At 34.8% G+C, this 13294-nt stretch overlaps 1 protein-coding gene across 1 annotated transcript in view; it reads right to left on the minus strand.

Moving 5' to 3' along the window:
- KIF3A (kinesin family member 3A) overlaps window positions 1-13294 on the minus strand; it is a 107485-nt gene that overhangs the window by 13073 nt on the left and 81118 nt on the right. The window contains exons 9-12 of the mRNA XM_042781372.1: window positions 9035-9133; window positions 6755-6826; window positions 4478-4486; window positions 1587-1743 (exon numbers count right to left, since the gene is read on the minus strand). Coding sequence (XP_042637306.1) covers window positions 1587-1743; window positions 4478-4486; window positions 6755-6826; window positions 9035-9133 — 337 coding nt within the window. The remainder of the gene's footprint in view (window positions 1-1586; window positions 1744-4477; window positions 4487-6754; window positions 6827-9034; window positions 9134-13294) is intronic.

Here is a 13294-nt window from a genome sequence, read left to right on the forward strand (position 1 = left end):
TATTTCTGGGTTCTCAATTCTATTCCATTGGTCTATGTATCTGTCATTAAACCAACCAGGCAGTTTTGACTACTGTGGTTTTGAGATCCGGCAGTGTGAGACCTCCTACTTTGTTTTTCTTCTTCAATAGTGCTTTGCTTATCTGAGGTCTCTTTCCTTTCCATATAAAGTTAGTGATTGGTTTTTCCATTTCCCTAAAGAATGTTGATGAGATCTGGCTCTCACTTCTTTAGGATATATACCTATTAATGGAATGTGTGCCCCATACAGTTTTATATATAACTCTACTTGCAGTGCACATAAACATCTATATACATATGCCTGTAGATACACCTAGGAGCTCTGGTGGCATAGTGCTTAAGGCATTTGATTGCTAACCAGAAGGCTGGCAGTTCTAACCCACTAGCCACTCCTCGGAAGGAAGGTTGGGCAATTTACTTCCATAGTGATACCACCCTGGAAACCCAAGGAGGGGTTGCTGTGAGTTGGGACTGACTCCATGGCAGTGAGTTTGGTTTTGGTTTTGGTAGATACACCTATATATGCATACTCATATATTCACATATGCCTTCCTATACACATATATGCAAACAAGTCGACCTATGTAACCAAAAAACACTTATTAGTTATTGTTGCAAAACTGTACGTTATAGCATTTACCAAAATCATCCATTATTCTTGTGTATTTCTTAGCGTCTTCATTTACCCTGGAAAAGTAGTGCAGAGTTCACCCATATTGGGTATTGCCTTTCCCATTATCAAAAATAAACAAGTGTTTTCTGCCTAGGAAGCAATTCCCTTCCTCCTTCTCCTCTCCCTGCTAACCACTAAATATCATTGCTTTCTATGTGTATACCTATTATTGACTTTTTATAAAAACGAGATCATTCAATATTTTTCCTTTCCTGATTGACTTATTTCACTCAGCATAATGTCTTCCATTAGAGAGCTCTGGTGGCGTAGTGGATAAGGCATTTGGCTGCTAACCATAAGGTCAGCGGTTCAAATCCACCAGCAGCTCTGTGAAAGGAAGATAGGTGATCTACTTCCATAATGATTTACAGCCTTGGAAACCCAAAGGGGGTAGCTATGGGTCAGAATTGACTTGATGGCAGTGAGTTTGCTTTTTAATGTCTTCTAGATTCATCCATGTTATGAGATGTTTCACAGACTCCTCATTATTCCCCAAGGTATATAGTATCCCACTGTATGCACATGCCTCAATTTCTTTAATCATTCATCTGATGATGGGTATTTAGGTTGCTTCCACCTTTTTGCTATTGTGAATTATACTGTAGTGAACATAGGTGTGCACAAGTCCCTTCTAAGTCTGTCTTTAAGTTGAATTTAGTGTCCATTTGTTATTACAAACCACTGTATGTACCTCGAATTTTTAATAAATTTTTTATGGGGGCTGGTTCATAACTATGGGCCACAGATTAAGTCAGACATTCCTAACCTGGAGACTGCCTGTACTGGAGAAAAAATCAAGCTATTTAATTACTATTCCATTTCCTTGCTTATATACCTTATGACAAATACTAAAACTTTAAATCATGAATTTATCTCAATTCAGTCATACTCACTGGGCCTTAAGGAGATCCTTTTCTCGTTTCTCTAACTCAGCTCTAGCCTTGTTTCTTTCTTCTTCCTCCATGTCAAGTTTTGTTTCAAGTGCTTTCCTCTCCTCATCAATTTTTGCTTGCATTTCAACCATCTTATCTGGAGAAACTTTCTTTTTACCTATTTGAGTTATTTAATTCAAACAATCACTAAAATGAGCTTTGTAAATTACATAGTGTACAACTGCCCAGATTCCTCAATAATACAAAATGATATACAACAACATTTTAAAGAAATCAAATGAAAATATACAGTATTTCTATTTATTATGTTTCTGGAGGAATTTTAAAGTAATTGCTAAATTCAAATTGTCTACCTGTGCAACGATAGCTAAGAATAGAAGTAAGTGAAAAAAGTAGCAAAACAGATGAGCAGACAGAAGGACTGAGCAATAAATAAAAAAAGCAAAAGATCTGTGTCTCCTAAGTAACATATATAGGTCAAAAAGATGACATTAATTCTTTAGTTACTTATTCTGATAACCAAGTATACAACCAAGTGGTTTCTAAAAATATCTTCCCCAAAATCACATAAAATAAATGCATAAAGAAAAGTCACATACAGCTATAACATATACAAATATCAGGCAGCATTTATATTAATAAGTACGTTATGTATCACAGTTCTAAAATTTTTAATTAAGTTACTTGGAAGTATTTTATTTCATATTGTACTTCTAAGGCAAGAAATTCAGTACTAATTATATGAAAATTACATAGAAATTAACCATCATTTTAGAGTTGCTGAGCTGCCATGATTTATCATTTTACCCTAAATGAGCAACTAAAATAACTCACTGTCATGTAAAACACAAGACCACAATAATCTCCCCAAGTCAGATACAGTGTCAAATGTAAGCAGAAATTCTGTAAAATAATACAGTTGGAAATATACCTTTCAGTTGATTATTCTGATGATAATGTCTCCTAGAATTTTTATATACGTATAGTAGGTGCTTGATAAAAATTTATTGAATGAATTTATTATGAAAAACATAAAACAGAGTATAAAAACCACCTTATAAAACTAGTTATGAAACTGAATCAAAGAGATTTCATTTCTGGTAATGCAATTTCTTGGAAACATACTTTCCTTCAGAAAACCAATCAAACTTTTCATAGAATTGGTCTGAGGCTGTCCTGAATGCTTTCTCTCATTCTTAACTTCTTTCCCAAAGCACCACAGAAGAGTGGAAATCAGAAGAGTTTATAGACTGCTAATGTTTCCACCCAACAGTTAATCCCTCCTGCTAGCAAGGGAAAAGAACTGAAAAGTAATAATGATATATATATATATATGTATATGTATATATTCTTTCAAGAACCATGAGACAGAAAAACATCCATAAACTTTAGTTCTTTAAGACAAAATTACATTAAAAACTAAAGGGTTTAAAATACATTACCCTTCACTTGTACAGAAATATAAGTCCAAAACAAATCTAAGCCACAAAACAAGTAAGTTAAATAAAAGATTAAATAAAAGTACTGATCCAAATTCACGCTCTGGTGTGGTGTGATTCATTGCATTCCAAAAGTCAGGATGTAGAACTGATTCTGTTGACATTTTTGGCAAGTCACTTGTACTAAAAAATTAATTTCTATTTCTAATGAATTCATAGAAAGGATTTCCTGTCAGTAATTCTATTTCTTAGAAAGTTGAGGGGAAGTTCCAGGTATAAAGCAAGTACATGCATTTAAAAACTTGTAACTTCTTTCCCACCTCAAAATTACAAACATTTAAAAGGAAAAAAAAAAAAAAAAAGGCAAATTTGTTAATACAAAAAAAAGTTTGTGTGAAGACATGGATACTAACAGTATGGAGGAAATGATCTGATCAACACATGAACATTTTAGGCTTCTTGGATCCTAATTATTTTGTGACTAGTTAAAAACTTACAGTTTCAAAATTCATCAAGAGGCAATAAAACATTTTACATGTAGAAGTACAAACATACATACCTATTGATGAATTGCTACTCTGCCTGAATCGCTCTAGTAACTCAAAACCATTCAGGTAATTTTTTTTCAAAAAGATGCTTTAGCAGCAAAAATCTTATTGTGGCCTTGTAACATTTTCATGAAGATGAGCCTGCATGCATTGCCAGGTTTAGATTAAAAAGTCTACTACTGAGTAATGTACTATTTTGGCCAGAATCACTCTGAAAAATCATTCTATTTCTCCCCAGATAATACTTTGTCCTAAATATGAATATGTACCTACCCTCCTAACCAGGCATTTTTAAATGTGACATCATTAAAAGTCACTTTTACATAAATTCTTTACCATATAACAAAGCCTAATTAACTACCAAACAAAAAACCTTCCTTTAATGCTCCACGATAGAGCGCAGCATAAACTTTCAGGTAAATAAATCTAAAAAAAGTGAATGTCATAAAAGTTATCTAATTAAACCAAATGGGAATAGCAACTTTTTGAACTGCCCTTCACCTTCGCCATACGCTCTAACCAAAACTGTAATGGTGAACTCTGACAAGGGAAAGGAAAAGGGAACAAATTCTGGGAAGTATTAATTTAATTAAGTTCGTTTTCATGACATGAACACCTATGGGCATAGGTATCCAGGCACATGAATTCTAGTTAAGGAGGAAAAAAAAGGAGGAGAGATGTGAAATCATTTACATTTGTATTTTTAAAATTTAGGACAAAAAGGAATTTTTTAAAAAAGCTTATGCCATCCATGAAGGATATTTTTAAATATGAAAGATAGATACTTACCTTGTTAAAAAAATAATAATAATTAAATCTTAAAAAAGTGTAGTGTAATTAAATAGCAAAGTTCCTTATGGGATAAATAACTGTACCATATGGAGTGCAAATCAATCACACCAACCTGCTTGATCTTGCAATAAGAAGTAGTAAGCAAATCGTAGACAGGAAGCATGTGCACAGAGATGAGGAGGAAAAAGAAAAACATTATTTCTTTTGTGAAACAAAGAAAAATGTATAATAGCATTCATTTATAGTATAAGTATGGAAATAAATCATTATCAAAACTGAAATACAGCCTATGTAAAAAAAAAAGCATGTTCAACGCAATGAGAGATGTAATTTAAGCAAAGATAAGAGGATTAATTTAGTCTAAAATTATAATTCAAATCAATCTCAGGAGCTCACACTGACTCCCAAACTCCTGCAAATATAACTGGTTATACTAACAGCAGACATGGAATTGGGAACCTGCTGAGGTATGAGAATTAGTCTAAAAGAGAAACACAGAAAAATAAGCCAATTTTAAAAATTATTAACTTAAAAATAACAAAATTCACATTCTTCATTTCCGTAATTTCCCAATTCAATGTTCCTTGTAGTATAAGGATCCATTATAGGTATGCTCCCCTTTACGAAAATCTGATAGAAAAACCTTAACCAACTAAACAGATAAATTAGAATATAGTAATCTGCATTTTCTTTTTTTTTTAATTAACAGAAGGAGTTAATGAAGAATTGTTAAGGACAGCTATTTCTCCCAATGCAGTCACAATGTGATTTGATTTTCCAACTTGATTTATAAGCAATTTTTTCATAAAAACATTTATCACCTAAAGTGAAGCATACCTGTATAATAACCAATTTACATTCAATCTACCAGTAGATCAGAAGTAATTATAATATTGATTCTATTAAATTAAATGACCAATTGATGACTCAAGCAAGGGACATCTAAAAAAAGGGGAGGGGGCATTCATATTTTTTAAACAGAGAGTACAAACAAGTTACATAGAGCAACCACATGCTGGGGAAACCATCTCTCCACTTCACCAACACACCCACATCACACACAAAATTAACAGTATGTGCTAGGTATGCAAACAGTAATTAAAATTTCTTGAATTGAAAAAGTACAATCATTTCATAACATACTTTAATATACCAAAACCAAAACCAAACCCACTGCTGTCGCACTGATTGCAACTCATAGCAACCCTATGGGACAGAGCAGGACTGCCCCATAGGGTTTCCAAGGCAGAAAATCTTTACAGAAGCAGAATACCTCATCTTTCTCCCACATACTTTAATACAACTACTCTTAAATAATTAAAGTTTTAAAATAGCAAATTAAATTACAATGCCTCACATTCAGACATTTTTCTTGTGTTTTGCAGTTTATATAAATACCTCTATATGGTTTCAAAAGCAATTTCATAGATCTCAATTTCAATTATCCTCTAAAATTATTTTTGTAAATGCTTAATAACTGCCAATAGAGAAATATATTTCTAAATATTATTGGAAATGTTCCTCTAGGAAGTTGAAAGCATGAGAACAGTAACTATTTTTATTATTAGTTTGGGAAAGGGTAAGTATACAGATAATGCTTTAGAAGACAGTAAGCTGCAAGTTAGCACAAGAAAACACCACCTCTCTTTTCTTCTGAAAATAAAATGTAAGTAGATAAAATTAAATCCTTTTCAATTTAATTAAGGTTTAAGAAAACGCCTGTAAGTCTGAAATAAGTCTGGATAGATCCCGCATAAACTTTTCAAGGATGTGAACTCTTTTAATCATATCTTAGAAAGTTCTCTCAAGATGGATGAAGTAATTTAGGAATACAATCAATAGACATCTGAAATAAAATACCATTCAATTCATCTTTGTTTCAAACTTTATATTGTTTTTTATTTGGAAGCTTTCGATCTTAAGCTACCCCTAGGAACAGGACATTCACCAAAGTGTATAATCTTTTTAACTGTAAGACATGTTATAATGGGCATTGTTGTACTACCAAATACAATTTATACTTTTAGAAATTCAGATTTGTTCTTACATGTGCCTTATACTGACTAGAATTACAAAATTATTGTCTAAACATAAAAAGTAACTAAGAATTATTCTTTCATACAGCTTACTAGCTCTCTTTACATTATCTTAATTGCAAAAGCATGAATCTCTCTTCCATTGTCTCAGACATAAGCTTAAGCACATTTGAACAATTAATGGTTAACCAGAAGCAATGGGGGAGGGGGGGTCAACACATGCTTTGGTCTACTGAGAAATCCAACATGTATTCTTAAGTAATGACAGAGAGCAGTGCAGCATTTCTCAAATGAAGCCCATGGGTTATGGAAAAGCGAAAGCTCTGTTAGAGAATTGAAGAGCTACCACTCACTAGGCAAGAACTTATCCAGAGGTTTCTCTATCACAGAACATGTGGAGTCTGAACTACTGCTGCTGTTACTGCCTGGAAGACAAAGAAATGAGCCCAACCAAAACCCAAGAAACAGGAAGAAAAAAATGAACACATACACGGAGAAAAATTCAGTTCCAGAAGAAAGAATATTAGAGATCAAGCTTTGTGTTAAAGAACCAAAACTCTTTTCCCCCATACAACCAGTCTTGATAGTCTATCAAATATTTCCTACTTTAAAAAGCCATATAGGGGATTAGAAACTATGTTCCTTTGAGCATCTTCTGTGGGAAAACCCAGTATTTACCCAAAATATAATAATTTAGAAGGTTGAAATGAAAAGAATAAAAAACAAATAAGGCATTTGGTGACACTTAAGTCTATTTAAACTATTTAGGTAGAAAAGTTAAAGAACTCAGTTTTAAAACTTAAAAAGTCATTTCCAGTTGCCATTGAGTTGATTCCAGCTCATGGTGAGCCCATGTGCATCAGGGTAGAACTGTGCTCCTCAGGGTTTTTAATTGCTGATTTTGTTCAGAAGCAGTTCACCAGAACTTTCTTCTGAGTTGCCTCTAGGTAGACTCAACCTACCAACCTTTTGGTTAACAGCCAAGTACATTAACTTCTGCATCACCCAAGGACTAAAAAGTCACACACAACAAAAATACAAGAATGAAAATTACCCTTTATTACAGTCAGGTTGGAGTTGCTGGGTGGTATAAATTGTGAAACACACTCAGCTGCTAACCAAAAGGGTGAGGTTGGAATCCACCCAAAGGTGCCTTTTAAAAGAAAGGGGTGGCAATCAACTTCTGAAACACCAGCCACTTAAAATCCTGTGGAGCACAGTTCTATTCCACCACACATGGGGTGGCCAGGAGTCAGACCTGACTCAGTGGCAACTGCAATAGCCACATTGGTCTGTCTCCAATTTTGCTCTCTCCCTTCCAAGACATCAAACTACCAGATAAAATTATGCTTTAATGTTTCACAGCAAAACTTTGAAAAGGTTCACAGAAAACTTTTTAGATTTCCATGCCTGGAAAGAAGGTATTATTGAATATTTTAATATGCTAAACAGTGACAATTTTCTCTATTCAAAATTTTATTTCTAACAAATCCATTATTTGCTTTAGTTTTTTTAAAATTTCTATTGTGATTTGGGTGAAAGTTTACAAGACCATATTTGCTTTAGTTCTGAAAAGAATTGTTAACTCTGAAAAAATAGATACGAACACAAAACTACTTCTCTAGATCAGAAGTTGGTAAACTTCCTCTGTTAAGGGCCAGATAATAAATGTTTTAGGCTTTGCGAGACTTAAGGTCTCTGCTGCAATACTCATCTCTGTTGCTGTAAATCAAACAGTCAAACACCATACACAAACAAGCAAGCACAGCTGTTTTAATAATATTTCCTTTGTAAAACAGGTGGTAAGTCAAATTTGGCCCATGGGCTATACTTTGCCAATATTTTCTCTAAGTCATGCTTCTCCTGCCTTTTGAAGTTACAGAGTCTTTACAGTTTTTAAATCTGAGGCATCTGATCAAGCAGTGATGGGTTTTATTTTCAGCAAAGTCATTTTTATTAAGACAAGCAAAATATGCACCAGCTTGAAAACAATGATCCACATTAATGGAAGAGAGTTCTGAAATGAGTAAACACTTAGGGTAAAAAAAAAGTTTGAAACAGGCCATTATAATATGTCTCTCTCTTTCACATGTCATTCTTCATCTTTATCAAAACGAATACTGCTTTAATTTACACTTAGCAACAAATGCCCCACAAGACGGTAAAACTTTGATTACATTTTATAAAGAAAAATAAATTAAATTAAAAAATAGTATCCTGAAAAAAAAAATTTCTCCATATAAATTTATTACTTAAAAAGTCAATGACTTCTATGACTATTAGAAAAACTCCACAGTAATTTAATTACCAAAGAAATTTAGGTTCCAAACACAGATGAAAATTCTTACATAAAATTAAAACACTACATGAAATTAAAATGATATATCTACTATCATTTTAAAGTAACAGAATATATGGCATTATGGTTCACCTATATACAGGACGTAAGTACAGGAGAAAAAAAAGAACGCAAAGTTAAAGTTAATTATCTCCTCTGTTCTATTGCTACCATCACTAAAAATCTGTCTTGACAAAATAAAAGGCTTGCACTCTACTGCCTTAAAAAGGTTAAATCTTTAATCAGTGGTAATCCCACTTAATCCCCACATGTTAGAACACCAAAAAGAACTTACCCCTTCTTTTTTTCCTTTTCTCTCCATCTTCTCCAACCTCACCCTCTTCATCATCCTCCTCCTCCGAGCCACTGATATCAGATCCTGATATTTCTTCCCCTTGGATAGAAATTTAATGCAAATATTTTTATTCTGTACCAAGTCACTGTATACTTAGGAAATATCTCTATCAACTTCCTTCCTTAAGTTTTATTATCCTAAATGTTAAATAATCTAACATAGTATATAGCAGATAGGCTAACTACAGAAATAGATTACGATATATACAGATGCTTTATTTTTGAAGTTCCTAAAGAGAAGTTAAATTCTGATTCATTTAAAAATTCAAACCGTAAGTTTAAATATCCAGAACAGAACCCACTGCCATCGAGTCAATTCTGACTCAGTGACCCTAAAGGAGAGAGTACAACTACCTCACAGGGTTTCCAAGGCTATAAATCTTTATGGAAGCAGACTGACTCCTCTTTCTCTTGTAGTGTGGCTGGTAGGCTCAGTCATCAGCCAAATGCTTTAATCACTGTACCACCAGAACTCCTTAAGTTTAAATAAAGTTCTACGTATATATAAAAATTACATGTTAGAGTTATTATTTCAGCCTTTTAAAAAGATGTTTCTCCTTTTGGGGAGCATTTTCTTGTCATCTTACAGTTTAGTAAGATTTTAAATCAGTATTCAATCTGTGTATTTAAGGGCTATAAAACTGTCATCTAACAGTAATCCTACTTTTAATTCTGTATTGTAAGAAATATTTTAATATATATGTAACTAACACCATTAAAGCATTAAGATGGTATTAGTTACATATAAGTTAAAAACAACAAAAATATCCAATAAAAAGGAATAATAAAACTAATATTCATACAGGGCAATATTACATTACCCTTAAAGTAGTTATTTAAAAATACAATTGTCGACGTATGATATACCAGAAAGATGTTTACCTGTGTCTTATTAACTATGCAAAGGCATTCAACTGTGTGGATCAAAACAAATTACACGTAACGTTGCAAAGAATGGGAAGTCTAGAACACTTACTTGTGCTCATGACAGACCTGCACACAGACCAAGAGGCTGTCATTCAAACAGCACAAGGGGTTACTGCATGGCTTATAATCAGGAAAGGTATGCGTCATACACATGTGGGAGCGTGACAATGAATAAGGAAGACCACAGAAGGACTGATGCATTTGAATTCGGTATTGGTGAAGAATACTACTTAATGTATCATGGAAATGGAATGCTAGAAGAATGAACAAATCTGTCTTCAAGAAAGTACAGTTGGAATACTCCTTAGAAGTGAGAAGGACTAGACTTCATCTCACCTACTTTGGTCATATTGTCAGAAAGGGCCAGTGTCTGGAAAATATCATGCTTGGGAAAGTAGAACGTCAATGAAAAAGGGGAAGACCCTTGCAGTATAGTAAATTACTTAGTGTGGCCTTTCTAGCCATAAGAATTTGTAAACTCTGTGGTGGAATTTGCTATGAGCAACTGAGGAGCTCCTGATTGTAAAAGTTATCCACCTGGAGTATTTCTGTTGGGCATAACACAAAGCAATGTTCTGGGAGGTTCTTGCTCAATCTCTCAGGTGCTTAGAACTCTGATATTATGATTGGTTAGTTTGGCCACTCTGCCAGGCTCAAAAGGAGGCCTCCTAGAGGCAGAAGTCTCTCTCTGACTGCTGGTTGAGGAAGATGTGCTGCTGAAAGAGATATACATTGCTGAGTGAGACACCGAGGGACACTCACTATTGGGAGAGACTGTGGGCTGGGAGAGAGACTGAGCGTTTTTCCTGAACTTGAATTGTAGCCTGGTGTTTCCCTAATAAAGCCCGTAATCTGTGAGTTCTGTGTGGCCACTGCAGTGAATTATAGGCCCCAGGAGAGAGGTGGTGGGTGCTTTGGGAGAACGGTTGGTGAAAGGGCTGGAGGGAGGCAGCATGTCTGGCCTTGCAGTAATAGACCTTGGGTTACTGATAGTGACTCTGTCATCTTCTTGTGGGATTAGAGCAGGTCAGGAGATGTGGCCCCCTTGCCCTTTTAGCAGCCCTCAATGAGATGGACTGACACAGTGGCTGCAACAATGGGCTCAAGCACGGTAATGATTGTGAGGATGGTGCAGGACTAGGCAGTGTATTGTTCTGTTGTATACAGGGTCGCTATGAGTCAGAACCAACTCGATGGCACCTAACAACAACATATATGAAATATCTAAGAAAAGGTAACTGAGGGGAAAAAAGTAAAACAAGCACTAATCACAAGCAGGTAATAATTATACCTACATCTATGAGTCGGGGCTGACTCGATGGCACACAACAACAACAACATATATAAAGGAGGGAGCTCTGGTAGCATAGTGCCTAGGCACTTGACTGCTAACCAGAAGGCTGTAGTTTCAAACCCACCAGCCGCTCCTCGGAAGGAAGGATGGGCAATCTACTTCCGTAGTGACACTGCCTCGGAAACCCAAGGAGGGGTCATTGTGAGTTGGGTCCGACTCAACAGCACATAACAACAACAAAATATAAAGGACAGGAAGAGATCACAGAATCTTTGGAGACAGAATTTGTAAAAAATATTTTGTTCTTTGGGCCTAAAAACAGTGACAGCTTGATAGTAATGCACACACCTATGCCCAAACCTTCGTTTCTAATTACCATTCTCCAGTTAAAGGAACCAGGGAAAAACAGTTATGACTCTGAGGCTGAGGTAGGGAAGATATCAGACGAGCCTAGAAAATCTTGTGGTGCTAGAAAGTAAAGAAGTGTTCAAAAACATGATGGAAACATTTTGACAGGATATAGGAACTATCCTGAAGGAGGTCCTAATGGTCAAAGTTGAGACAATTTGAGAAAATAAATAATGGTAACACTGGATTACAATCCTCAGACTAAAATAAATATCATTGAGTCATACTGATATAAATAACTGACTAAACAAGTACCTGGAAGAGAAGAGACAGCTCTTCCTTACAACAGATTTCCAAATAATGAACACAGAAGAAATGATTAAAATAGAAAATCACTATAAGCAAATGCCACAGAACTACTTTTGCCAGTAAGAACCATCAGTGGATACTCAAATTAGCAGCAGAAAGTATAATGATAAACAGGATCTTTGCAGAGCCTCAAAAGTATCCCCCCACAAGATAAATATTAATTACAAAAGGAAAAATGAAATAGATTTATGGAGGTAAAACCTGGCAGATTAACTTTAGAACTTTAGACAAACCAAAATTAAGGGACATTCTACAAAATATCTGATCAGTATTCTTCAAATGTGTCAAGATCATAAGAAACAAAGAAAGACTGAGGAACTATAGCAGACTGGAGGAGACTATGGAAATACAGTGAGTAAATGCAATGTGGGATCCTGGATTGGATTCTGGACCAGAAAAAAAACCGAATGAGAACTATCAAAATTCAAATAAATTCTATGCATTAGTTAATAGAATCCTATTAAAGTAAATTTCCTGGTTTCAATAATTGACTGATTATGTAAGATGTTAGGAACTCTGGTAGCGTACTGCCTAAGGCACATGACTGCTAACCAGAAGGCTGGTGGTTCAAACCCACCAGCTACTCTTCAGAAGGAAGGTTAGGCAATGTACTCTCGTGGTGATACCGCCTCGGAACCCCAAGGAGGGGTTGCTATGAGTCAGGTCTGACTCGATGGCACATAACAACAACATCTAAGATGTTAACATTAGAAGGAGCTAGGTGAAGGATACACAGGAACATTTTGTACTGTACTTGCAAGTTTTCTATAATCTAAAATTACTTCAGAGTCCCATGGGTGGTTTAAACTGTTAAGGAGCTCAGCTGTTAACTGAATGGTTGGTTTGAGTCCACCTAGAAGAGCCTTAAAGTAAGGCTCAGCAACCTACTTCTAAAAAATTCGTCACAGGAAACCTGAGGAGCGCAGTTCCCCAATGACATACATAGTGACACACAAAGTGACACACAGTGACACCGTGTCACTGCAAGTGGGAACTGACACAATAGCAAGTGATTAACTGGGCAAAATTACTTCAAAATTAAGAGTAAAAACCGTTTTTTAAAATGCTTTTGCCTATTTATTTCTTATATAATCAATTGTGTTAAAGAAGATCATAAAACCCTATTAACTGGATTATAAAAACAAATGTCTTAAGAGCTTAAACAAAATGAAATCTACGAAAAAATAAAGACAGTAAAATAAAGGTATGGATTCAACATTAACATACCTAAGAAATTTCATCTTTAAAACATATTGGCTACTC

This window comes from Orycteropus afer, unplaced genomic scaffold, assembly GCF_000298275.1.
Source record: "Orycteropus afer afer isolate SDZICR_OR568_19922 unplaced genomic scaffold, OryAfe1.0 scaffold00112, whole genome shotgun sequence".
NCBI lineage: Eukaryota > Metazoa > Chordata > Mammalia > Tubulidentata > Orycteropodidae > Orycteropus > Orycteropus afer.